The 25,850-nt window shown below is 49.2% G+C and overlaps 1 protein-coding gene across 1 annotated transcript in view; it reads left to right on the top strand.

The window, feature by feature from the left end:
* The window catches only part of LOC144833162 (keratin, type II cytoskeletal cochleal-like), a 484,567-nt gene that overhangs the window by 274,835 nt on the left and 183,882 nt on the right, over positions 1–25,850 (top strand). The window contains exons 5-6 of the mRNA XM_078689147.1: positions 17,016–17,180; positions 17,590–17,715. Coding sequence (XP_078545273.1) covers positions 17,016–17,180; positions 17,590–17,715 — 291 coding nt within the window. The remainder of the gene's footprint in view (positions 1–17,015; positions 17,181–17,589; positions 17,716–25,850) is intronic.

Here is a 25,850-nt window from a genome sequence, read left to right as displayed (position 1 = left end):
TCTCATTTTTGGTTTGGTATCGACACCCCGGCAGGTACCATGTCATAGGCTCTGTTTTGTCTGCGTTAACCTCATACCCAGAGACTCGGCCAAAATCTCTCGCTAAATCAATAACCCGAGGAAACTTGGAATCCAGATCTGACGAGAGAACAAGGATATCATCCGCGTACAGGGCTACCTCCCTCTCCCATGAGCCGCTCTTAAATGGTAAAATAGCCGTCTCTTCCCTGAGACGCTGAGCAAAAGGCTCTATATATAGGTCGAAAAGGAGGGGGAGAGGGGGCAGCCCTGTCTAGTTCCCCTTTTAATTTTGAATGGTCTGGTCACTCTACCATTTGCCACCAACCTGGCTGAAGGCTCACTATATATGAGGCGGATGGTTCGACAAAATTTTGGTCCGACGTTCAACTTCTCAAGCACTACCACAAGGTACATCCAGTCAACTCTGTCAAATGCTTTAGTTGCATCTAGTTTCATTGCTGCCAGGGGAAGAGAAAAGGTACAAGCAAAATCTATCGCACCAATAAAATCATGTGTAAGGTCAAAAAGATTCCTGCCCTTTACAAAGCCCCTTTGGTCAGTATGTAGTATATCCCCTGCAACTGCCCCTAATCTATCTGCTAGAATCTTAGAGAAAACCTTGTAGTCAGAATTCAACAAGGAGATAGGTCTATATGACCCACGTTTTGTAGGGGGTTTACCTGGTTTTAGAATTAAAATGATGTTTGCTTCCCCCCATGTGGTAGGTGGTTGAACTAGAATTTTATTAAATACCTCAGTCATGAAAGGAATTATTGTTTCACCCAATTTTTTATATAATTCAGCAGGAAGGCCATCTGGCCCTACAGATTTACCTTTTTTACATTCCAAAAGTGCCTTCCTGACTTCTTGGTGCGTTATTTCTGCCTCTAAATTCTCTTGTTGAGTTATTCCTAATGTAGGTAGCTGAATTGAATTTAACCAATCCTGAATAGATGCTCTATCTGAAACCCTATCCTCATAATAAATTTCCTTAAAATAAGCATGAAAGGCATCTCCTATCTCCTCTTCCTTGCTTGTCGATGAGTTAGTGTGTACATTATCTATTTGTTTAATGTAGTTTTGAACTCTGTCTGTTTTTGCCTTCCAGGCCAATAATCTTCCTGCCCCCTCTCCATATTCAAAATGGGCGAGCTTGCTCACCTCCCACCTATTTGAGATTCTAGTTTGAATTGTGTTATCCAGTAGGGCTTTTGAAGTTTCTAGTTCTACCCCTAATGTCTGACAGAGTTCTTGCTCCTGATCAGTTAAATTATTAATCCTTTCCTCCAGCACTTCATTTGATGCTCAATAGAAGCAATTTCCTCCCTATACTGTCTGTTCTTGAAAACAGTTTTTTTTGTGATCAGGCCTCTCAAAAAAGATTTCAGGGTGTCCCATACAACCACAATAGGAGGGGGAGAACATGGCGGCAGTGAGTTGAGCTGTCGCGTGCCTGTGCCAGGCAACTCTCCTGCTTTATTTTGGAATAAGGTTGCTGTATCTAATTACAGAGGTCGGTCAGCTTGCTTTTAGCGGGGTTGGTTTTGTTTAATCTTTCTTAAGTGTGCAGAGTCCCCATCGGATCTCCCTCGCTGCTTCTGGGCCACTCTGGAGCTGAGGAGAGGCTGGGGGTTTGCAGCGCGCGGCATCCTCCGTGGCGGTCTTGCTGGTAGTGCTTCCGGGAGAGCAGTGAGCAGAGTCAGCACTGGGTACGTGGCTGCTGCCGCGGTGCTCACCCTGGAGGACGAGGTTGTGGGAGTAGGGGACCAGGCTGCTGCAGAAGGAACCGGACGAAGTGTGGTTGTTACCGAAGAGCAGCAGCAAGCCTCAGAGGTATTGTGGTCCCGGGGAGCCCCTAAGCTGGGTAAGTCCATTCCACCATATTGCTTAAGGAACACAAACATGAGGGTGGACTCTGGAACAGTCAAGCACAGTGTGCTCGCGCCGCCAAAGCAGTCCTCTTCACCCACCCTGCCCAGCAGAGACATACAGGAGTCGAAGGGCAGAGAAGCAGGGAAAACCACTAGGACTCCTAAAACGCAAAACAAAACGGTCAAGAAGGGCAGGAAGTGTGGGGTGTTGCAAGATACCGGGGATCAAGACCTTAAAACTCAGGAGAGTACTGAGGGGATTAAAGGTACAAAACAAGTACCTTTGGATAAAAAGGACATCTCAGCTAAAGACTTAGAGGGAGGCAGTGGCAAAAACTCCCCGCCTTACCAGGAATACAAAGAAAAGGGCGCCAAAAACCCCGGGAAGAAGGGCACACCAGCAGATTCTAAAATCAGAATACCCCTTCATTGAGATCTTATTTTAGAGTCCTTCCCCAAGTGTTAGACGTATTAAAACAGGGAGAGGCCCTCAGGGGGTTCCCTGAGCCGGCTGGGTTAGTAAGAATGCCTTCTCCTTCTGGTATGGTCTCAGGCCTTTCTTTGCCCCCGTCCTCTGTTCCGAAGCTGGACATCGGGTCTGATCCCTCGCCTAACTCTTGTTCCTCTTTAGACCCTTCTTCCAACTCCTCTTTAAATCCTTCTGAGCTAGCAGTGCAGCAAACCGAGTTACAAGCCAAATGGGTCATTCCATTAGAGGAGTTTGAAAACCCGGTTATAACAGAGGACGACATGTTCATAGCAGAATCCAGTGGTGAGCCGTATACAATGGTGGAGAGAACACTGGATGTCTGTAGTGGTATTCCGGGAACTTCAGGAACGTCAGGCTCTTTGGAAACACTCTTTTTTACAATGGCTTTAGACATAAAAAAGGGGTTTGCGGTTTCAGAATCAAACCAGGGAGAGATTCGACTTTTTTTTAATCTCTAGAGAAAAAACTGGATAATTTAAGCTCAAGGACAGTGGCCTTGGAGAATTTGGTGGAAGTTCTTAAAGATGACCTGGGAGTAGTTAAAGCGGATATCTCCACACTTAAAAAAGAGGACGCCGCCCTTCGAGAGAGAGTTGAACAGCTGGGGAACAACTCTAGGTGTAACAATCTGCGGCTTTTAAATATTCCAGAAGGGAAAGAGGGTGCGGATCTTAAATCTTTTATAGTGACCCTCATTAAAGACACAATACAGATTGAAGGGCTAAGGAGGGATATCAAAAGAATTCATAGAGATTGTCTGTGTGGGCCTGTCGGCCAATTTGTATTGATTCACACTCCCAAATAATAGAAATACCTCACGGAGGCACTCATACTGCGAAGTAAGAAAACACCTGGAAAGGGGTTTCAATCTCATAAAATGAGGCATATCAAAAGACCGTTTTCAGAATAAAGCATGGGGTTTATTTGTGCAACACTCTCTACAAGAAAGGCTTTTCCAGATGTCAACTGAAATAACAGGTAGTAGCCCCCTCACTTTTTGCCCGATTACTGATGCACTTTGAGACTATGTGCCCTGTGTCCCTGCCAATCAGGTTCCCAGGGCATGTGTTCTTTCTCAAAACTGTACCTTATACCCTCAATTGGCACCTCTCTGGCCACATGTCAGTCCCTTGTAAAAGGTACAATGGGTACCAAGGGCACCGTGGCCAGGGAAGGCCTCCAGGGGCTGCAGCACTTATTGTGCCACTCTTAGAGGCCCTGTACCTTTCGCCCACACACTGCCATTGCAGGCTGTGTGTTTTGATGCAGGACAAAGTGAAGAGTCGAAATGACACACATCCATGTGTGCCATGCCTACAACTCACTGCCCTGGTATAGGTCAGCCACCCCTCTAGCTGGGTGCACTATACCAGTGGTGAGGGTACGGGTACATGAGCCCTGTACCCTACAGGGTCTAGACCAATTCTTAGATATTGTAAGTGCAGTAATGCCATTCAGAGTATATGGTGCTGGGAGTTTGTTATTACAAATTTACAGCACCATAATGGCGTTACTAAAATCTGGGAAGTTTGGTATCAAACTTTTCAGCACATTAAACCCACACTGATGCCAGTGTGAGATTTAATGAAAAATGCACTCAGAGGGCATCTTAGAGATACCCTCTGAAAAACGACCAGCCTCTGGTGGGTTCCCTGACTGGTACACACCAGCCTGCCACCACAAGACATGTTTCTGAACCCCTAGGGTGGGAGCCTTTGCTCCCTGAGAAACAAAAACAAAGCCTTTCCTGGGCGGAGGAGATGACACCTCCCCCCGGCCAGGAAGAGCCATCTGTGGCAGAGGAGCTTCAAAGGCCTTGCCACCTTTTTAATGTGACTCCCAGCCTCTCCTGCTATCAGGAGCAGCCCCCTTCCTGTCTCCCCTCCTTTTCAGCAGGAAGACAGGTGAGAAAAATCAGTGAGCTCAGAAGACATGCCCACCTCTGCCAAACTCCACCCCTCAGGTGGGGGAGGTGAGGTGAAGCCCACTCTTCAGTGCCCGCCATCTTGCAGATAGAAGGCACTCCCCCAATCAGGATTAGGGATTGTGCCCACTCCCCCAAGTGGGGTGAGCACCCCAAGGGTGTAGTCACCCTAAGGTCAGTAGCCCATTAGCTATTAAACTTGAGACCCCTAAAACACCCCCTAAATACAGTATTTAGGGGGATCCCTGAACCAAGAAGACAGATTCCTCCAACCAAAGAAGAATGACAAAAGAAGATGCCCAGCTGAGGAGACTGCAGAGAAGAACTGACTTGGCCCCAGCCCTACCAGCCTGTTTGCAGTTTCCAGAGAATCCTGTGCCAAAAGTCATCCAGTCCTACAGCCAGTGACCTCCAAGACCCCTGGGCGGGCTGCCTGCCTTCAACAAAGACCGGATCTCCTGTAAACAGCAGCTCTGTTCAAAAGAAAACTCCCAAGACAGACTCTGAGCCTGCTGAGGACAAAGAAACCCAACTCCTGGAACCACCACTCTTCTTGTCGCTTAAATCTCGAGTTTGAGTGGCCCACCGGTCCCAGCGAGGTCCCCCAGCGCTCCAGAGTTCGAGTCCATCGTGGGATGACCCCTCCAGGACTCCCCGATGACCCCTCCAACCACGAGTTGCCCAGTAAGGTGAAAGACCTCAAAAGACACTCCTGCATCCTGCCACCCTTCGCCCTGGAGAAGAGCACCCGAGGTGCAGTTATGTCCCTGAGCCCTCCAACTTACCTACCCAGCTGTTGGTTGCTCCCGGGAGTCTTTCTGGATCGATCCTGCAGCTAAAATCTGAAACTGGCAACTCCCATTGAAAACAACAGGGCACCAAAAGCCAAAACAGCACCCTGCACCTGGCCACCCATGCACTGGTGTGGGTGCACCTTTTGTGCTAAACTGAATCCCCTTTGCCCTGAGCTTATGTCCAGGAGCTTTGCTCCAACACCCTTGTGGCCTGCTTGTGAGCCTATCCCCCATTGGATTACATTGGACCTCAGCACTCTGCACCCGGCCGCCCTAGTGCCACTGAGGGTGTTCTGAGAGTACATCCTTGACCCTGGGGGAAGCCTGGCTCTAACTCCAGAATACTAACTCCCACAACAAAGTACTTAGCTGTTAACCAATCATTTCATTTCTATCTATAGAAATACATTGACTGTTTTTTCTGGAAAAATGTCCAAAGTGTGGAGTTGATTTGTATGAAAACCTGAAACTAAAACTGTACAAAAATGATTTACTTACCTTTGTCTCTAAAAAATGTCCCAGTGTGCTTTCTACAAAAGAAACAATTGATGGACGGAATGCTGGACAATGCAAACATTCACCCCCAGTCACAAGGATCTGGGTTTAATCCATCTTTCTTTTGCTCACCAGCCTGAATTGCCAAGCCAGGTCCTCCCTGGACCAGAAACAAGCATCCTAGGACCGGTATCTCAGGCGCACTCCATCGAACAAGGGGTGCTGTATGTCCAGCCATAAGCTGCGGTCGCCAGGCAGTGGGATCTTTCCATCGTCTCATATGCGGACGACACGCAGCTGGTGGTCGCATTGACTGAAGGCTCCACCCTGAACGCCTCTAGGTTTAGAGACGGCCGGACGGCCGTGGCGGAATGGATGACTTCAAACTACCTACAGTTTAATGCAAGCCAAACTGAGGTTCTGTTAGTTGGTAAGAATGCTAGCCTGTGGGGTGAACATTGGTGGCGGATGGCGTTAGGCAAGACTCCTGAACCTAAAGAGGAGGTTAAGAACCTGGGGGTGTGGATGGACTCCTCCCTCAGTTTTCGGATTCATACTAAAAAAGTTGCCAGTACATGTTTTGGTTTATTACAAGGTCTTAAACCTCTTCTAAAGTTTTTTTAACCCTCTGTGCGTCAGCTGATTGTCCAGTCAACGATTTTATCTCGACTGTACCACGCTAGCTCCCTGCTTTTGGGGGCTAATCAAGCTCAGATTGTTCGATTGCAACGTATTCAAAACACGGCGGCTAGAACCTTGTTAGGGCTTCCTCGGTTCTGTCCCATTTCCGATACTTTCAGGAAACTCCACTGGCTTCCTATGGCGGAGAGTATCAAGTTTAAAACTCTGTGTCTCTGGTTGTTCGAGCAAGCATACGTTTAGGCATTGGTTATATCTCTCTGCACCAGCGCCATGAAACCTACGGGTGTACGTGCACTCTACAAATGGTTATTAACAACGATTTTATCTCGACTGTACTACGCTAGCTCCCTGCTTTTGAGGCTAATCAAGCTGAGATTGGTCAATTGCAACGTATTCAAAACACGGCGGCAAGAACCTTGTTAGGGCTTCCTCGGTTCTGTCCCATTTCCGATACTATCAGGAAACTCCATTGGCTTCCTATGGCGGAGCGTATCAAGTTTAAAACTCTGTGTCTCTGGTTGTTCGAGCAAGCATACGTATAGGTATTGGTTATGTCTCTCTGCACCAGCGCCATGAAACCTACGGGTGTATGTGCGCTCTACAAATGGTTAATAACATAACATAACATGATATAACATTTAAGATACTATAACTTGCGTCGCCCAGCCTACTTTGCAATCTGCTGACTCGGTATGTTCCATCTCGAGCACTGCGCTCCTTCGGGCAGCACCTGGTCATGGTTCCCCGTGTGAAGCGCTGTCGAGCAGGAGGACGCTCTTTCCGTTGTCTGGCGGCCAAACTATGAAACTCTCTGCCACTTCAGATTCGTGGCCAGGAGGGCCACTGCCATTCCTGACTTTTACAAGATCCAGAGGAAGCACTGCCCCAACCACCCAGGAGGAGGACTCGCCATTGCACACAAGAGCTCCTTCTGATTCTCCACCTCCACCACGAGTGACTCTTCCTCCACCACCGAACACCTCCACTTCAAGATCTGGCCAGCCCTAGAACCACACTTTGTGGCACCCTCGCCTACAGACACCCCCGGACCTCGAGCTTCATTCGCCACTACCATCGCTGACCTCATCGCACCCCAAGCCATTGCCTCCATGGACTACATACACATTGGGGACCTGAACTTCTACCTCGACAACCTCAGCAACCCCAACTTCACAGCCCGTCTGGATAACCTCGCCAACATCCGTCTGAAACAGCTTGTCACCACCCCTACCTACAAGGCAGGACTCACACTCGACCCAAACTTGCAGGTGTAAACAACATCCGCTTCAGCCACACCATGCGCCCTTCTGAACGGACCACTCCTGCATACATTTCTCTTTCAACACTGCTACTGCCCACAAACCCACTCCACACCCTCTGCGAAGGAACTGGAGCAAGATCACAGTGAGCACCTCAACTCTACCCTCATCCTCGACCCCTCCCGCCTCGACCAATGCCAACTCTGCAGCCAAGGAACTACACCGCTGGATCACCAACTGCAAAGACAAGCTTGTACTCCTCCGCACCACCAACAGACAAGGCCAGCTGGCTCACCACCGACCTTCAAGAAGCCAGACGCTCCTGCAGACGTCTCGAAAAACGATGGAGAAAGAGCAAACCCACAGGAAGACCTGACCACCTACAAGAACGCCATGACAAAATACCACCAACTCATAAGATCCACCAAGAAAACCTTCATCGGAACAAAATCCTCATCAACTCCAGAAACTCAAAGGAACTCTTCAACATCATCCAGCAGCAATTCGCTAAACCCCCAGCAAAGCCACGGACGTCACTCCCTCTCAGGACCTCTGCAACAAGCTCAGCTCCTACTTCCACTTGAAAATCAAGACCTCTACGACAACTTAAGTGAACAGAAACTCATAAGATCCACCAAGAAAACCTTCATCGGAACAAAATCCTCATCAACTCCAGAAACTCAAAGGAACTCTTCAACATCATCCAGCAATTCGCTAAACCCCCAGCAAAGCCACGGACGTCACTCCCTCTCAGGACCTCTGCAACAAGCTCAGCTCCTACTTCCACTTGAAAATCAAGACCTCTACGACAACTTAAGTGAACAGACTCAGAAACCACCCTACCTTCAGCGAACAGACTCCAGAAACCAACCCTCCCTCCAGAGATGACAGCCAGCCCACCATCCCCGCCTGGATCCTGGTCACCAACGAAGACACCACCACGACCATGAAGAGCGTTCACTCAGGAGCCCCCATGGACCCCTGCCCGCCGCACATCTTCCACAGAGCCGCCATAGCACCCGAGCTTCGACGCACTATCAATGCCTCCTTCGAATCCTGCACCTTCCCCGATGACTGGAAACAAGCAGAAGCTAAGCCCCTCCTCAAGAAACCCTCTGCAGACCCGACAGACCTGAAGAGCTACTGACCCATCTCTCTCCTTTCATTCACAGCCAAAGTCCCCGAAAAGATCGTCAACACCCAGCTGACAAACGTTATCAAAGAGAACATCATCCTCCTGTTCTCTCTCTCCTCCCAATCCGAATTCCACTGTAACAACAGCACCAAGATCCCCCTCCTTGCCAATACTGACGACATCTGCACGCTCCTCGACCAAGGCCACACCGTGGACCTCATCCTACACGCCCTCTCTGCAGCCTTCAACACTGTCTCCCACTGCACTCTCGCAGCCAGACTCCACGAAGCTGGCATATAGGGAACTGCCCTCGGCTGGCTCCACTCCTTTCTCGCCAGCAGAACCCAAAGGATCAGACTCCCACCTTTCCTCTCCGAACCCACAGCGATCAACTGCGGAGTACCCCAAGAATCATCGGTCAGTCCCACTCTCTTCAACATCTACATGTCACCCCTCACGGCCATTGTCAGACAGCATGGACTCAGCATAGTATCCTACACCAACAACACCCAGCTCATCCTCTCCCTCACTAAGGACCCCCAAACCACCAGAGTCAGCTTCCAAGAAGGAATGAAAGACATTGCAGTTTGGATGAACAGCAGCTGTCTGAAACTCAACTCGGAGAAGCCCGAAGTCCTCATCCTTGGACGCACCCCATCAGCTCGGGAAAACATAATGGTAGACCACCGCACTTGGCAACTCACACCCCCATGGAACACATCTGGAAACTCAGCATCATACTCGACTCCCCCCTCACCATGACTCGACAGATCAACGCTGTCGCCTCCACCTGCTTCAACACCCTCCGCCTCCTCTGCAAGACCTTCAAGTGGATCCCCCGGAAGCCAGAAGGACCGTCACCCACATACTCATAACAAGCAAAATGGACTACGGATATGCCCTCTATGCTGCAATCAACAAATCCCTGCTATACAAAATCCAGAATATTCAGAACACTGCGGCCAGACTCGTCCTCTGCATCCCACGACATGAGCACATTACCCAACACCCATGAGACCTCGACTGGCTCCCCATCGAGAAGAGAGCAACCTTCAAGCTACTCACCCATGCCTACAAATCCCTCCACAACACCGGACCCAAACACCTTAACGAAAGAGTCTCCTTCCACGTACCCAAAACGAACCCCCGCTCCACTGACCTCGCCCTAGCAACTCTGCCCGCTCATCCGCAGAGCCAGAGCGGATGAAAACCCTGGAACATGCAAGTTTGTAGCTGTGCATAGACTCAAAAGGGCATTCCAACCAGGAAACTACTGCTTACCACCATTTCTAGCTCCAGTGTGGAGATTGCAGAAAGGTGTAAAAATGAGGGCATAGCTAGAATTCAAACCCAGCTATAATATAATGAGACAGGCTATTTCCGAGCTCTGACATAAAGAGAACACTGCCGAAATCAGTAACCTCTCAGGGGCGTGGCGAGCAGCTGGCGAACATGGCCGCAGCCTAGAGAGGCTCCGGGCTCCCAAACCAGGGCCCGATCTATCCGCTTATTAATCTGTTTCTTATCTGAACCCAGGGCTCATAGGACGTAGAAGGACGGTGTGCGGCATCGTCTGCAGCTGATTTAGGCGTCTTACCATCGTCCCCGCAGCCTTGGCGGAGGTTGTAGATCTGTGGCCTGCAGGTGTGCGCAGACCGGGACCCACAGTGCGGAGAGCGCCCGGAATCGGAACCCTGCATGTCGGGCTGGAGGTGAGCGGAAGTTTTGGTGGTCCGAGAGCCTCTCCCCCATACTGATCCTTTGTAGGCTGGTGAGCAAGTGTGACCTGTGGGGGGCCCAGTGGACCTATTCGAAGCCTGTGCAGCTATCGATTCGCTTTGCGGAGGGGGCGGGAGCTGTGAACCCCCCTGGCCGCCATTACAAGAGGCGCTGAGGATTGCGCACCCTGTGTTGCTGTGGTGAAAGCTGCCGAGGGGGCGGCGAAGACCGCGCTGAAAACCGGCCCTGCGGGAGGCCGGCTGTGCGAGGGAGTGGGGCGCTCACCCCCTCTAGTTCCTCCCTGTCCCCGTGATTGTGGTGCGGGCACATAATGAAGGTTGGCCAGCCTGGTGCAGCATTGATGGCGTTCTGACAACGGGGCCTGAGCAGCAGTGACGTGTTGGGCCCCCCTTCTCTCTCCAACCACTATACTGGCGCAGTGAGTACCTGCCTGTGGGCCTGACCGGGAGATGTTGAGAGGGCATCTGTAAAAGTCGGGAGGAGCGGTCAGGGTCTCTTTGGCGCTCTTTCAGTGTGGGCTGACGGCGTAAAGCACGATACACTGCCATTCTGCCCGCCTGGACTGTTGATCCATTCTGTGGCCCCCGCCTGCGCGTTGTTGGAACATTGGGGCACCAGCCATGTTGAGTGCGAGGGCTTACACGGCGAGTGGTTCACCTTGCCCACTTTGGGCCCGTGCCTCTCTCATCCGCCGAGGGACATTGGGGGATTCCAACCCCTCTCCTGCGCTACCCTTTCTGGTTTGAGGACTATAGTGCTCTGTCTTGTGGGCACCTCTTGTTTGAGTCCTACTCCACGTGAGGTCCATCCATCGGCTGCTACCATGACGGGGAGGAACGTGAAAGGGGCGAATCAGATAAAACTAGATACATTCACCTTTACCAAATCACAGGGTGAGGCACAGAACAAGGAGGTCCCTTCATCGGCCGGGAGTTCTGGGGGGGCCACACAGGAGGTCACTCTGAAGGATATTATGGCTACACTGAACAAGGTGGATTCCAGAATTGGAACCTTCGCGGTTGACATGGCCTTAATCCGAGCGGATTTCAACAAACTTTCCGCCAAGATGTCGGACATGGAGACCACGACGGAGGTCCTTTCCTCAGACACTTCAATCCTCAAGAAACAGGTGCATCAACTGGAAGAGGATAATAAATTCTTGAAGGCCCGACTGGAGGATCAAGAAGGGCACTCTAGAAGAAATAACATTCGCTTAATTGGCGTGCCGGACTGAATGGGGGAGCCGGCCCTGGACATCTTTGTGGAAGACCTGGTGACAACCCATCTTCAGCCGCGTGGGTTATCAAACTTCTTTTCCGTGGAAAGAGCACATAGGGTCCCGGGTGGACGACCGAAACCCGGGGCCCCACCGCGTCCTGTTCTGGCATGTATCTTTAACTTTCGAGACCGGGATGCCATGTTACAGGCGGCTCGGAAGGCTCCATCGCTCCGTATTGACAATGCCGTCATTAATTTCTTTCCAAAATACACCGCGTCAGTCTCGAAACAGCGCAGAGGGTTCATAGACGTCAAGAAGGCCCTAAGGGAGCGGGAGATAAAGTATTCCATGTTGTTTCCAGCTAAGTTGAGAGTTGAAGACGGTGGCAAGGTGTGGTTTTTCCTCACACCTGAGGAGGCTCAGGACTGGCTGGAAGGATGGCGGAAGGTGTCGAGGCATGGTCGTAAAGGTCAACGTGAATCGATAGGGAAGGAGCAGCAAGGTGACGTGAAGCAAGAGTAGGGACTACTCCCTGGACTCTGGTATGCAATGGATGACGAACCGATACTGTGCTGGTTGACAGGACCCGATCTCTGCTTGTCTCAAAGGAGTTGAGCTGATGACTCTGGACAGTGGGCTACGAAGAGATATAGATATAGTTATAGTCATGCTGTACAGTCGCTCAAAGGTATTTTTCTTGTTTAGCTTAAATTTGTGGGAAAGTCCTGCTGAGATGCTGCCTGTGGACATGTACAAGACGATTTTGTATAAGCTTTCTTTAATGAAGTCCGACCTGGGCTTTGGTATTGGACAATGTTGAGGTTATGGGCCTGGTGGGGACTGGAGCAGTTTTCTCTCCCCCCCTCATCGTTGAAGAATGGGAACGGGGACTAAGCACTCTGCTTTGTTGGGGTGGTGGGTTGTTGTATTTCCGTCAAGCAGGGAAGCAGGGTGGGGGGTTGTTGGGGCGGGCAAGTTTTTGCGTTTTTTTCTAAGTTTACAGGTTTTCTGTTTTGGGCAAAGACTGCTAGACAATATGTACGATAACAGTGTATGGTGTGCGATGCATTGTGAGGGGTGTGGTCCGATATATTGCCTATGGCGATGAATACAGAGTTGACAGACTCTAGTATTGGTACTGATGTCCCCACAAGGGCCCCGTGTCCCCCTTAACGTTGCTCACCTGGAATGTGCATGGCCTGGGGGATAGAATCAAACGAGGATTGGTACTGCAATACCTAAGGCGTACTGCGCCGACGGTGGCATTGTTACAAGAAACGCACCTGACGGGTTCGGCTTGCAAAGCCATGGATCGTTGAGGGTACAAAATGGCTGTGCACTCTGAATTTTCATCTGGCTCTAGAGGGGTGGGCACTCTGACTCGTAAGCAATTCCCTCTGATTATACATAACACATGGTTGGATACCCAGGGGAGGTTTGCAGCCACATCTTGTCAGTGGGAGGGGAAGAAGTTTAATGTTGTGACTGTATATATCGCTCCAGCCCTGCACTCTGTGGCCTTTCCAGCGCTCAGCACGTTCCTACTGGGCCTCCCATAGGGAGAACTAATTATGGGGGGCGCCTTTAATGCAGTTGTGGATGGCGCCAGGGACCGCTAGCCAAGTAGAACAGTGGGTGCAGGCGGCTCCCGTTTGACAGGATTTATTGACGCATTGGGTCTCACTGACGCTTGGAGGTACAGGCACCCTACAGAGCAACATTACACTTTCCAGTCAGGTGTGCATAATAGCCTCTCCCGTATAGATTATTTTCTCCTCTCTGCTGACAGCCTGTCACACTTGACAGAGGTGGAAATACGTTCCCGGGGCATATCGGATCACTCACCTGTTATTCTGACCTACACAGTGCACATAAAGGTGAGAAAGAGAATTTTCCCCATCACTCCAGGCTACTTACAGGTCCCCAAGATCCGGAAAAGACATAATTACGGCCACTAGACACCACTTTCAAGAAAATAAGAACTCTGTGCGATCCCTATGGGAGGCATACAAGACTGTGGTAAGGGGGCGGGCAATTGCCTCTATAGCAGGCCATAGGCGAGCGGCAGAAGGTGAGTTAAATACACTTGAGGCTGAATTGGCCGAGCTCCAAACACGGCATGAGCAAAGTCAATCTCCAGAGACGGCGCACTCTATGCGTCTTAAACAGAGCACCCTTCGGGAATGCCAAAGTGAACAGGTTAAACTTCGTCTTCAGGCCACGCGACATAGGGTATATGAGGTGGGAGACAAGGCGGGCAAGCTTTTGGCGTGGTTGGATAAGAGGGAAAGAGCGCAGAGAACAATAGCTCAGATTCGTACCCGGGCTGACACAGTCGTTACTGCTCCTAGATGCTTTAGCTGATTATTTTACGCAGGTTTACACTTCTGAATCGAGCATGACGACGGAGGAGGCGCAAACATATATTAAGGATATCCGAATGCCGACTCTGTCTGAGGAGGCGGCTGAGTCCCTGGAGGCAGACTTCACGATAGACGAGATCCTGTCGGCCATCCACTCTCTGCAATCGGGGATAGCAGTGGGGCCGAATGGGATACCCATTGAACTATATAAACATGCTTCTGACCTAATAGCCCCTCATCTTCTAGCGATGTATCTTAATAGTCTGGAAGCCGGGGAACTGCCACGAGACCAACGTATGGCTACCATAGTCGTGCTGCCTAAACCGGGCAAACCCCTAGATGAATGTTCATCATACCGTCCAATATCTTTACTCAACGCCGCAGCTAAAATCCTTGTTAAAATGATTGCCGTCCGGTTGACCCCTCATCTCAGTACCCTGATCCCACGGACCAATCTGGATTTATACCCAATAGGAATACCGCACTTATTTACGGAGGGTGCACGCAGTGATAGCTCGCATGCCTTGTATCCAGGAGCCCGCAGTACTTCTCGCTTAGATGCCCGCATGGCGTTTGATATGGTGGAATGGCCATATTTGTTTGCGGTTCTTAGACATCTGGGTTTCGGTCCCAAATGTTGTGCTTGGGTGAAGTTGTTATATTCGCATCCTCTAGCACACTCGGTAGCCAACGGCCACATCTCCAGGGACTTCCCTTTGAGTCGTGGGATGCGCCAGGGCTGCCCGCTGTCTCCGTTGCTTTTTGCGTCAGCATTAGAGCCACTGGCGGCCTGGATCCGATGGTATCCCATGATTAGGGGGTTGAATTGGATAGCATCATGGGAAGACCGCATCTCTTTATATGCAGACGATGTGCTTTTATACTTGACTTCCCCCAGGCGGTCTATAAGTGTGTTACTAGATATTTGTGAAATTTTTGGACGGGCATCTGGTTACACCATTTACTGGTCCAAATCTGTCCTGTTTGTCTTAAAGGGCCCCCCCGCTGCTCCCGGCGGATTGCCCCTTACGGGTTACGGAAGATTCTTTTAAATACCTGGGTGTGTGGGTGACACCTAATCGGGATGCTTTTGTTCTTAAAAACTTGGAACCCCCCCGGAGCGGTTCCGGAATGATGTGCAGCACTGGCATAACCTACCCCTGACACTACTGGGCAAGGCGGCCCTTTATAAAATGATGACACTTCCCGATTGTTATACATCTTGGAAAATACTCCCTTTCCGGTCCCCTTGAAATATTTTAAAAGCATACACACATTGGTCGCAGGCCTGCTCTGGGGTAGTAAACTTGCACGCACATCGCATGGCAAGTTAATCAGGAGTTGGTACGACGGAGGCATTGCTCTACCGGATGTCCAGTTATATTACTGGGCTGCCCACTTAAAAATAATAAACCACTGGCTGCACACACCCCAAACGGAACCGGCATTCCAGGCAGACAGGTTTGAGCTGGGTGAGGCAGGAGTTCTTTCTGCGCTCTATGACAAAAGAAACACTTCTTCCCTCCTGGGCCCTACAGCCCACACAGTGGGTATTTGGTACAAAGCCCAGGGTCGCCTTAAATGTAAGGCCATTATTACCCAAATTACACCGCTTTGGTGCACACGACAGCTGGGTAAACTTCGCAATACTAAGGGCTTCAAGGAGTGGGACCTAATAGGTATTTCCATGGTGGGTGACCTATGGAAGAAAGGTGCTGTAATATCATTTGATCAGCTCCAAGCCTATTATGATCTAGCGCCCGCAGAGAAATTCAGGTACCTCCAGATTAGTCATGCCTTGGTGTCTGTTCTCCCGGCTGGCACTGATGTGTCTGAAGCCACACCATTAGTGGACCAACTACTCACTGAGCATATGCCCAAAAGGGCAACCTCCTTCACGTATCGTAAATTAATCAATAACCTGCCGGATCCAACGCTCAAACTAAAACATAGTTGGACCAATGATGTGGGAGACTTCGATGAAGCGGACTGGCAGACGGCACTGTCTTCCCCACGGGAGGTCGCCATACCCTCTAGACTACGTTTGGTTCAGCTAAAGATACTTCACAGTGTGTATTATAACAGGGTTACATTACACACCATGGGGAGGGCGGAGCATCGCCTCTGCCTGAGAGGTTGCGAGGAGGAAGGAACCTTCTTCCACACCATATGGCAGTGCCCTGGGATTGCAGCGTATTGGGCTCAGGTTATGAGAACAATGTCACAGGTGGTGAAGGAGTCTGTGGTCCCCAAACCGAGATGCTGTCTGTTGAACATATGGGAACCAAACGACCTTACCCACCCCGCTCAGGATTGGGTGACACTGGGTAATGTACGCCAAGCGAAATATAGCCAAATACTGGGGATCTGGGGAGGTGCCTGGGCTTACTGATTGGTGCAGGGATCTTGATGCAGCGATGTTGGCAGAGAAAGTGGTATACTTGAACCGGGGGTGTCCTCGGAAATGGGGCAAAATCTGGGGGTCTTGGAATGAATATAGGGGTTATCTGTGTGATCCACCATTGTCAGATGGGGAGAGTGACTCTGATTATAGGGGGGGAGGGTTCGTGGACATCGAGTTGTGTACCAATGACCTTGCAAGTTGGAATTTTTCGGTCAACGTAAAATATGTACTGACATTGATGAGTTATAATGCACAGTTGTATCTATCATATGTACCGTATGTCTATCAGATGCCCTGTTAATGTTCTCAATAGAAACAAATTGAAAAAAAAAAATCTGTCACCTCTCTTCAAGGCACCAAAGCGACAAGTGATTTTTTTTTTAAAGGACAAGTAGTTTTATAAAACATCCTGTCCCATGGACAATACGATATTTTGCAATTTTATAAAATTGCACCATATAAATACAATTTACAATTCCCTCAACACCATTCAAAAGCAGCTGAATAATCAAAATGAGTGAGTACGAAAGAATAATGCTATATCCAAGTGCTTTAGACACTCTCTTTAAAATAAAAAATTAACTGCAATATAGCTTTATCATATAGTTTAAAACACAATGTCTGAAATGTACTATGCCTGTCATTTTAAATCATATAGGAATTAGCCCAGATACATTCCCAGATGTCGGACACCTCTGTCGTTCTTTCTATGGACAACAACCGATCTTTGGACATTGACAGCATCATCGCCGAAGTCAAGGTTCAATATGAGGACATTGCAAATAGAAGTCGAATTGAAGCTGAGTCATGGTACCACAATAAGGTAAGTAATGAAAGAGCTATTGTTTAAGAATTTTTGACACCGATATTACCTGCAGATTTATTATAGAATCCTTAGCGGCACAGAACTGTAACGTTGGTGGATTAAAAGTAGGAAACTAGTTGCGATTGTTGAACTGAGCAGTTTATGGTTTACTGCTTTGCAGTGATTTACATATGGAAACATATCGTTAGAGCAATTATAGTCTGAATGAGATGCTTATGTCTCTCTGTCTTTCACAATCACTCTGCAAGGTATAGCTATAATTCCTGCTGTATTGCAATATGTTTGACACATTAATTCATTAAAAATTACACATACCATAGAACCACAATTTGAAGGTAAAGGGAATATATTTTCTTTGTTCATCTTTTGTAAAAATGACGGGCGTACCTGCATTACTTTTGTACAGTATGAAGAGTTGCAAGTCTCTGCTGGAAGACATGGTGATGACCTACGCAACACCAAGACAGAGATCTCTGAGCTGAACCGTGTCATTCTGAGACTGCGTTCTGAGATTGAGAATGTGAAAAAACAGGTAAAAATGTTTTTGTGCTCTTCACGTTCCAGCTTGCTGCTAAAACAAAAAATTTCATGATACAAGAAAACACTTTTAAGTGCTTGCTGGAATTATTCATTAGAACTTTCTACAGCAGAAACAATACATTTGTGAAGATGTTTTGAAAAGAGAAACTGCTATGATTACATGATTACATACCGATAATCTTCGGTACAGCAAGTACTTCTGGCCCACAGCAATAGATACAAAGCTGGATTAGCATGACAGACTTCTATAGTTTGTCTCTACGGTGATAGCTGTGGTCAAAGAGTCAAGCCCTACTCCATGGGAGGTTATACAATATAGCACAATGTCACCAAAGGCTCTGTATTTTATTATGCATACAAAAATTGGAGGATCGCCACCTTGTAGTGGTCAAAGGGATTGCGTGTCTCAGTGACCTGGAGAGCTATGCCTGCGGGAGCTTAGCCTCCTGGCATGATCGCTCAAACCAGACAGGTCAAAGGGTAGAGACCAGACAAAGCGCAATTCACTAGTCCTCTGGGTTGGGGGTTGTGTACCAGGCTAACAAGTTTGTCTCATAAAAAGCATTTGTTACGGAAATGGTAGCAAGAACCACTGAATCTTCTGGGCACGATGAATTCGAGAGCCAATGCATGATACATGAATGATTGACAGTAGTCAAAGCCGCAAGGAAACTACTGACAGAATGACCGCAATTCTAAGTGCCAAGCACAAGGTTCCTACTTCTGGCAGATACGAAAGATCAGTCTGAGCCAGCTGCAGAAGCAGTAAACCAGAAATAGGGACAAGTGTCTTCAGTATATATGAGGAGCAGCAAAACATGCCTGGTGACCAAACGAAGGCTAAAAAAGAGAAAAGAATGTTTAAGACAAAACACATGGAACGTTATTGAAGACAGGAGGACAGCAAAAAATAAATTCTTGGATGCCAAATCTGAGAGACTGCAGGAGGAGTACAAGCAACATTACATAGAGACAAACAGAGCAGTCAAAAGACTGACAAGAGCAGACATGCGGACATATATGGACAAGCTTGCTGTCCAAGAAGATGAGGCAGCAAGTACAGGAAAGAGGAAGAGGAGGGAGGTCTTCAAGATAACAAGGATAGTCTTTGGTAAATCTTGTATAACATACAACTCCCTTATTATTGACAAGCAAGGCAGACTGCTCTTAATAGAGAAATAGTAGGAAGCATGTTGGGCCGAGCACTTCAAAGAAGATAGCTTTTTTAGTTCAATGAAAATTATCCTGAGATACTAATATTATTAGTGTTGTAATATGTAATAATGACCACACCAGACAAGATTAAATTAGTGGCCACTATATGCAAGATTACTAGCAGTGATCATTTCAGGACATCAGGGTGAAAATTGCAAAAAACACAGGTGATGGACAGAATGTAGAACAATGTCATACATTCACCCCAGTACAAGGATCTGGGCCTAAATCCATCGTTTTTTTGCACTCCACACCACCCTGGGTTAGACACTGGCTATATGCAAATCAGCTCTGACCCTGTGCCTCATGGGAACAGTCCAGTCCGGACTACCAAGCCATGTCTTTCCCAGACCGGAATCAAGCATCCAAGGACCGGTTTCTGGCTATCAGCCTTCATCAGCCTGGATAGCTTGACTCCAGTGGTGTGGAGAGCCTGGGACTCACGTCTGAGCATCCCCAGCACACTCGGGGTGAAAATTGCAAAAAACACAGGTGATGGACAGAATGTAGAACAATGTCATACATTCACCCCAGTACAAGGATCTGGGCCTCAATCCATCGTTTTTTTTGCACTCCACACCACCCTGGGTTAGACACTGGCTATATGCAAATCAGCTCTGACCCTGTGCCTCATGGGAACAGTCCAGTCCGAACTACCAAGCCATGTCTTTCCCAGACCGGAATCAAGCATCCAAGGACCGGTTTCTGGCTATCAGCCTTCATCAGCCTGGATAGCTTGACTCCAGCGGTTTGGAGAGCCTGGGACTCACTTCTGAGCATCCCCAGCACACTTGGGGTGAAAATTGCAAAAAACACAGGTGATGGACAGAATGTAGAACAATGTCATACATTCACCCCAGTGCAAGGATCTGGGCCTAAATCCATCGTTTTTTTGCACTCCACACCACCCTGGGTTAGACACTGGCTATATGCAAATCAGCTCTGACCCTGTGCCTCATGGGAACAGTCCAGTCCGAACTACCAAGCCATGTCTTTCCCAGACCGGAATCAAGCATCCAAGGACCGGTTTCTGGCTATCAGCCTTCATCAGCCTGGATAGCTTGACTCCAGTGGTGTGGAGAGCCTGGGACTCACGTCTGAGCATCCCCAGCACACTCAGGGTGAAAATTGCAAAAAACACAGGTGATGGACAGAATGTAGAACAATGTCATACATTCACCCCAGTACAAGGATCTGGGCCTAAATCCATCGTTTTTTTGCACTCCACACCACCCTGGGTTAGACACTGGCTATATGCAAATCAGCTCTGACCCTGTGCCTCATGGGAACAGTCTAGTCCGAACTACCAAGCCATGTCTTTCCCAGACCGGAATCAAGCATCCAAGGACCGGTTTCTGGCTATCAGCCTTCATCAGCCTGGATAGCTTGACTCCAGTGGTGTGGAGAGCCTGGGACTCACGTCTGAGCATCCCCAGCACACTCGGGGTGAAAATTGCAAAAAACACAGGTGATGGACAGAATGTAGAACAATGTCATACATTCACCCCAGTACAAGGATCTGGGCCTAAATCCATCGTTTTTTGCACTCCACACCACCCTGGGTTAGACACTGGCTATATGCAAATCAGCTCTGACCCTGTGCCTCATGGGAACAGTCCAGTCCGAAGTACCAAGCCATGTCTTTCCCAGACCGGAATCAAGCATCCAAGGACCGGTTTCTGGCTATCAGCCTTCATCAGCCTGGATAGCTTGACTCCAGTGGTGTGGAGAGCCTGGGACTCACGTCTGAGCATCCCCAGCACACTTGGGGTGAAAATTGCAAAAAACACAGGTGATGGACAGAATGTAGAACAATGTCATACATTCACCCCAGTGCAAGGATCTGGGCCTAAATCTATCGTTTTTTTGCACTCCACACCACCCTGGGTTAGACACTGGCTATATGCAAATCAGCTCTGACCCTGTGCCTCATGGGAACAGTCCAGTCCGAACTACCAAGCCATGTCTTTCCCAGACCGGAATCAAGCATCCAAGGACCGGTTTCTGGCTATCAGCCTTCATCAGCCTGGATAGCTTGACTCCAGTGGTGTGGAGAGCCTGGGACTCACGTCTGAGCATCCCCAGCACACTCGGGGTGAAAATTGCAAAAAACACAGGTGATGGACAGAATGTAGAACAATGTCATACATTCACCCCAGTACAAGGATCTGGGCCTAAATCCATCGTTTTTTTGCACTCCACACCACCCTGGGTTAGACACTGGCTATATGCAAATCAGCTCTGACCCTGTGCCTCATGGGAACAGTCCAGTCCGATCTACCAAGCCATGTCTCTCCCAGACCGGAATAAAGCATCCAAGGACCGGTTTCTGGCTATCAGCCTTCATCAGCCTGGATAGCTTGACTCCAGTGGTGTGGAGAGCCTGGGACTCACGTCTGAGCATCCCCAGCACACTCGGGGTGAAAATTGCAAAAAACACAGGTGATGGACAGAATGTAGAACAATGTCATTCATTCACCCCAGTACAAGGATCTAGGCCTAAATCCATGTTTTTTTTGCACTCCAACCCACCCTGGGTTAGACACTGGCTATATGCAAATCAGCTCTGACCCTGTGCCTCATGGGAACAGTCCAGTCCGAACTACCAAGCCATGTCTTTCCCAGACCGGAATCAAGCATCCAAGGACCGGTTTCTGGCTATCAGCCTGGATAGCTTGACTCCAGTGGTGTGGAGAGCCTGGGACTCACGTCTGAGCATCCCCAGCACACTCGGGGTAAAAATTGCAAAAAACACAGGTGATGGACAGAATGTAGAACAATGTCATACATTCACCCCAGTACAAGGATCTGGGCCTAAATCCATAGTTTCTTTGCACTCCACACCACCCTGGGTTAGACACTGGCTATATGCAAATCAGCTCTGACCCTGTGCCTCATCGGAACAGTCCAGTCCGAACTACCAAGCCATGTCTTTCCCAGACCGGAATCAAGCATCCGAGGACCGGTTTCTGGCTATCAGCCTTCATCAGCCTGGATAGCTTGACTCCAGTGGTGTGGAGAGCCTGGGACTCATGTCTGAGCATCCCCAGCACACTCGGGGTGAAAATTGCAAAAAACACAGGTGATCTACAGAATGTAAAACAATGTCATACATTCACCCCAGTACAAGGATCTGGGCCTAAATCCATTGTTTTTTGCACTCCACACCACCCTGGGTTAGACACTGGCTATATGCAAATCAGCTCTGACCCTGTGCCTCATGGGAACAGTCCAGTCCGAACTACCAAGCCATTTCTTTCCCAGACCGGAATCAAGCATCCAAGGACCGGTTTCTGGCTATCAGCCTTCATCAGCCTGGATAGCTTGACTCCAGTGGTGTGGAGAGCCTGGGACTCACGTCTGAGCATCCCCAGCACACTTGGGGTGAAAATTGCAAAAAACACAGGTGATGGACAGAATGTAGAACAATGTCATACATTCACCCCAGTGCAAGGATCTGGGCCTAAATCCATAGTTTTTTTGCACTCCACACCACCCTGGGTTAGACACTGGCTATATGCAAATCAGCTCTGACCCTGTGCCTCATGGGAACAGTCCAGTCCGAACTACCAAGCCATGTCTTTCCCAGACCGGAATCAAGCATCCAAGGACCGGTTTCTGGCTATCAGCCTTCATCAGCCTGGATAGCTTGACTCCAGTGGTGTGGAGAGCCTGGGACTCACGTCTGAGCATCCCCAGCACACTCAGGGTGAAAATTGCAAAAAACACAGGTGATGGACAGAATGTAGAACAATGTCATACATTCACCCCAGTACAAGGATCTGGGCCTAAATCCATCGTTTTTTTGCACTCCACACCACCCTGGGTTAGACACTGGCTATATGCAAATCAGCTCTGACCCTGTGCCTCATGGGAACAGTCCAGTCCGAACTACTAAGCCATGTCTTTCCCAGACCGGAATCAAGCATCCAAGGACCGGTTTCTGGCTATCAGCCTTCATCAGCCTGGATAGCTTGACTCCAGTGGTGTGGAGAGCCTGGGACTCACGTCTGAGCATCCCCAGCACACTCGGGGTGAAAATTGCAAAAAACACAGGTGATGGACAGAATGTAGAACAATGTCATACATTCACCCCAGTACAAGGATCTGGGCCTAAATCCATCGTTTTTTTGCACTCCACACCGCCCTGGGTTAGACACTGGCTATATACAAATCAGCTCTGACCCTGTGCCTCATGGGAACAGTCCAGTCCGATCTACCAAGCCATGTCTCTCCCAGACCGGAATAAAGCATCCAAGGACCGGTTTCTGGCTATCAGCCTTCATCAGCCTGGATAGCTTGACTCCAGTGGTGTGGAGAGCCTGGGACTCACGTCTGAGCATCCCCAGCACACTCGGGGTGAAAATTGCAAAAAACACAGGTGATCTACAGAATGTAAAACAATGTCATACATTCACCCCAGTACAAGGATCAGGGCCTAAATCCATCGTTTTTTGCACTCCACACCACCCTGGGTTAGACACTGGCTATATGCAAATCAGCTCTGACCCTGTGCCTCATGGGAACAGTCCAGTCCGAACTACCAAACCATGTCTTTCCCAGACCAGAATCAAGCATCCAAGGACCGGTTTCTGGCTATCAGCCTTCATCAGCCTGGATAGCTTGACTCCAGTGGTGTGGAGAGCCTGGGACTCACGTCTGAGCATCCCCAGCACACTCGGGGTGCAAATTGCAAGAAACACAGGTGATGGACAGAATGTAGAACAATGTCATTCATTCACCCCAGTACAAGGATCTGGGCCTAAATCCATGTTTTTTTTGCACTCCAACCCACCCTGGGTTAGACACTGGCTATATGCAAATCAGCTCTGACCCTGTGCCTCATGGGAACAGTCCAGTCCGAACTACCAAGCCATGTCTTTCCCAGACCGGAATCAAGCATCCAAGGACCGGTTTCTGGCTATCAGCCTGGATAGCTTGACTCCAGTGGTGTGGAGAGCCTGGGACTCACGTCTGAGCATCCCAAGCACACTCGGGGTGAAAATTGCAAAAAACACAGGTGATGGACAGAATGTAGAACAATGCCATACATTCACCCCAGTACAAGGATCTGGGCCTAAATCCATAGTTTTTTTGCACTCCACACCACCCTGGGTTAGACACTGGCTATATGCAAATCAGCTCTGACCCTGTGCCTCATCGGAACAGTCCAGTCCGAACTACCAAGCCATGTCTTTCCCAGACCGGAATCAAGCATCCAAGGACCGGTTTCTGGCTATCAGCCTTCATCAGCCTGGATAGCTTGACTCCAGTGGTGTGGAGAGCCTGGGACTCACGTCTGAGCATCCCCAGCACACTCGGGGTGAAAATTGCAAAAAACACAGGTGATCTACAGAATGTAAAACAATGTCATACATTCACCCCAGTACAAGGATCAGGGCCTAAATCCATCGTTTTTTGCACTCCACACCACCCTGGGTTAGACACTGGCTATATGCAAATCAGCTCTGACCCTGTGCCTCATGGGAACAGTCGAGTCCGAACTACCAAACCATGTCTTTCCCAGACCAGAATCAAGCATCCAAGGACCAGTTTCTGGCTATCAGCCTTCATCAGCCTGGATAGCTTGACTCCAGTGGTGTGGAGAGCCTGGGACTCATGTCTGAGCATCCCCAGCACACTCGGGGTGAAAATTGCAAAAAACACAGGTGATGGACAGAATGTAGAACAATGTCATACATTCACCCCAGTACAAGGATCTGGGCATAAATCCATCGTTTTTTTGCACTCCACACCACCCTGGGTTAGGCACTGGCTATATGCAAATCAGCTCTGACCCTGTGCCTCATGGGAACAGTCCAGTCCGAACTACAAAGCCATGTCTTTCCCAGACCGGAATCAAGCATTCAAGGACCGTTTCTGGCTATCAGCCTTTATCAGCCTGGATAGCTTGACTCCAGTGGTGTGGAGAGCCTGGGACTCACGTCTGAGCATCCCCAGCACACTCGGGGTGAAAATTGCAAAACACACAGGTGATGGACAGAATGTAGAACAATGTCATACATTCACCCCAGTACAAGGATCTGGGCCTAAATCCATCGTTTTTTTGCACTCCACACCACCCTGGGTTAGACACTGGCTATATGCAAATCAGCTCTGACCCTGTGCCTCATGGGAACAGTCCAGTCCGAACTACCAAGCCATGTCTTTCCCAGACCGGAATCAAGCATCCAAGGACCGGTTTCTGGCTATCAGCCTTCATCAGCCTGGATAGCTTAACTCCAGTGGTGTGGAGAGCCTGAGACTCACGTCTGAGCATCCCCAGCACACTCGGGGTGAAAATTGCAAAAAACACAGGTGATGGACAGAATGTAGAACAATGTCATACATTCACCCCAGTACAAGGATCTGGGCCTAAATCCATCGTTTTTTTGCACTCCACACCACCCTGGATTAGACACTGGCTATATGCAAATCAGCTCTGACCCTGTGCCTCATGGGAACAGTCCAGTCCGAACTACCAAGCCATGTCTTTCCCAGACCGGAATCAAGCTTCCAAGGACCGGTTTCTGGTTATCAGCCTTCATCAGCCTGGATAGCTTGACTCCAGTGGTCTGGAGCGCCTGGGACTCACGTCTGAGCATCCCCAGCACACTCGGGTGAAAATTGCAAAAAACACAGGTGATGGACAGAATGTAGAACAATGTCATACATTCACCCCAGTACAAGGATCTGGGCCTAAATCCATCACTTTTTTTGCACTCCACACCACCCTGGGTTAGACACTGGCTATATGCAAATCAGCTCTGACCCTGTGCCTCATGGGAACAGTCCAGTCCGAACTACCAAGCCATGTCATTCTGTCCATCAACTGTGTTTTTTGCAATTTTCACCCCGAGTGGGCTGGGTATGCTCAGACGTGAGTCCCAGGCTCTCCACACCACTGGAGTC

This window comes from Lissotriton helveticus, chromosome 1_1 (genome assembly GCF_964261635.1).
Source record: "Lissotriton helveticus chromosome 1_1, aLisHel1.1, whole genome shotgun sequence".
NCBI classification, from domain to species: Eukaryota; Metazoa; Chordata; class Amphibia; order Caudata; family Salamandridae; genus Lissotriton; species Lissotriton helveticus.
This window is presented reverse-complemented; position numbering and strand designations above follow the sequence as displayed.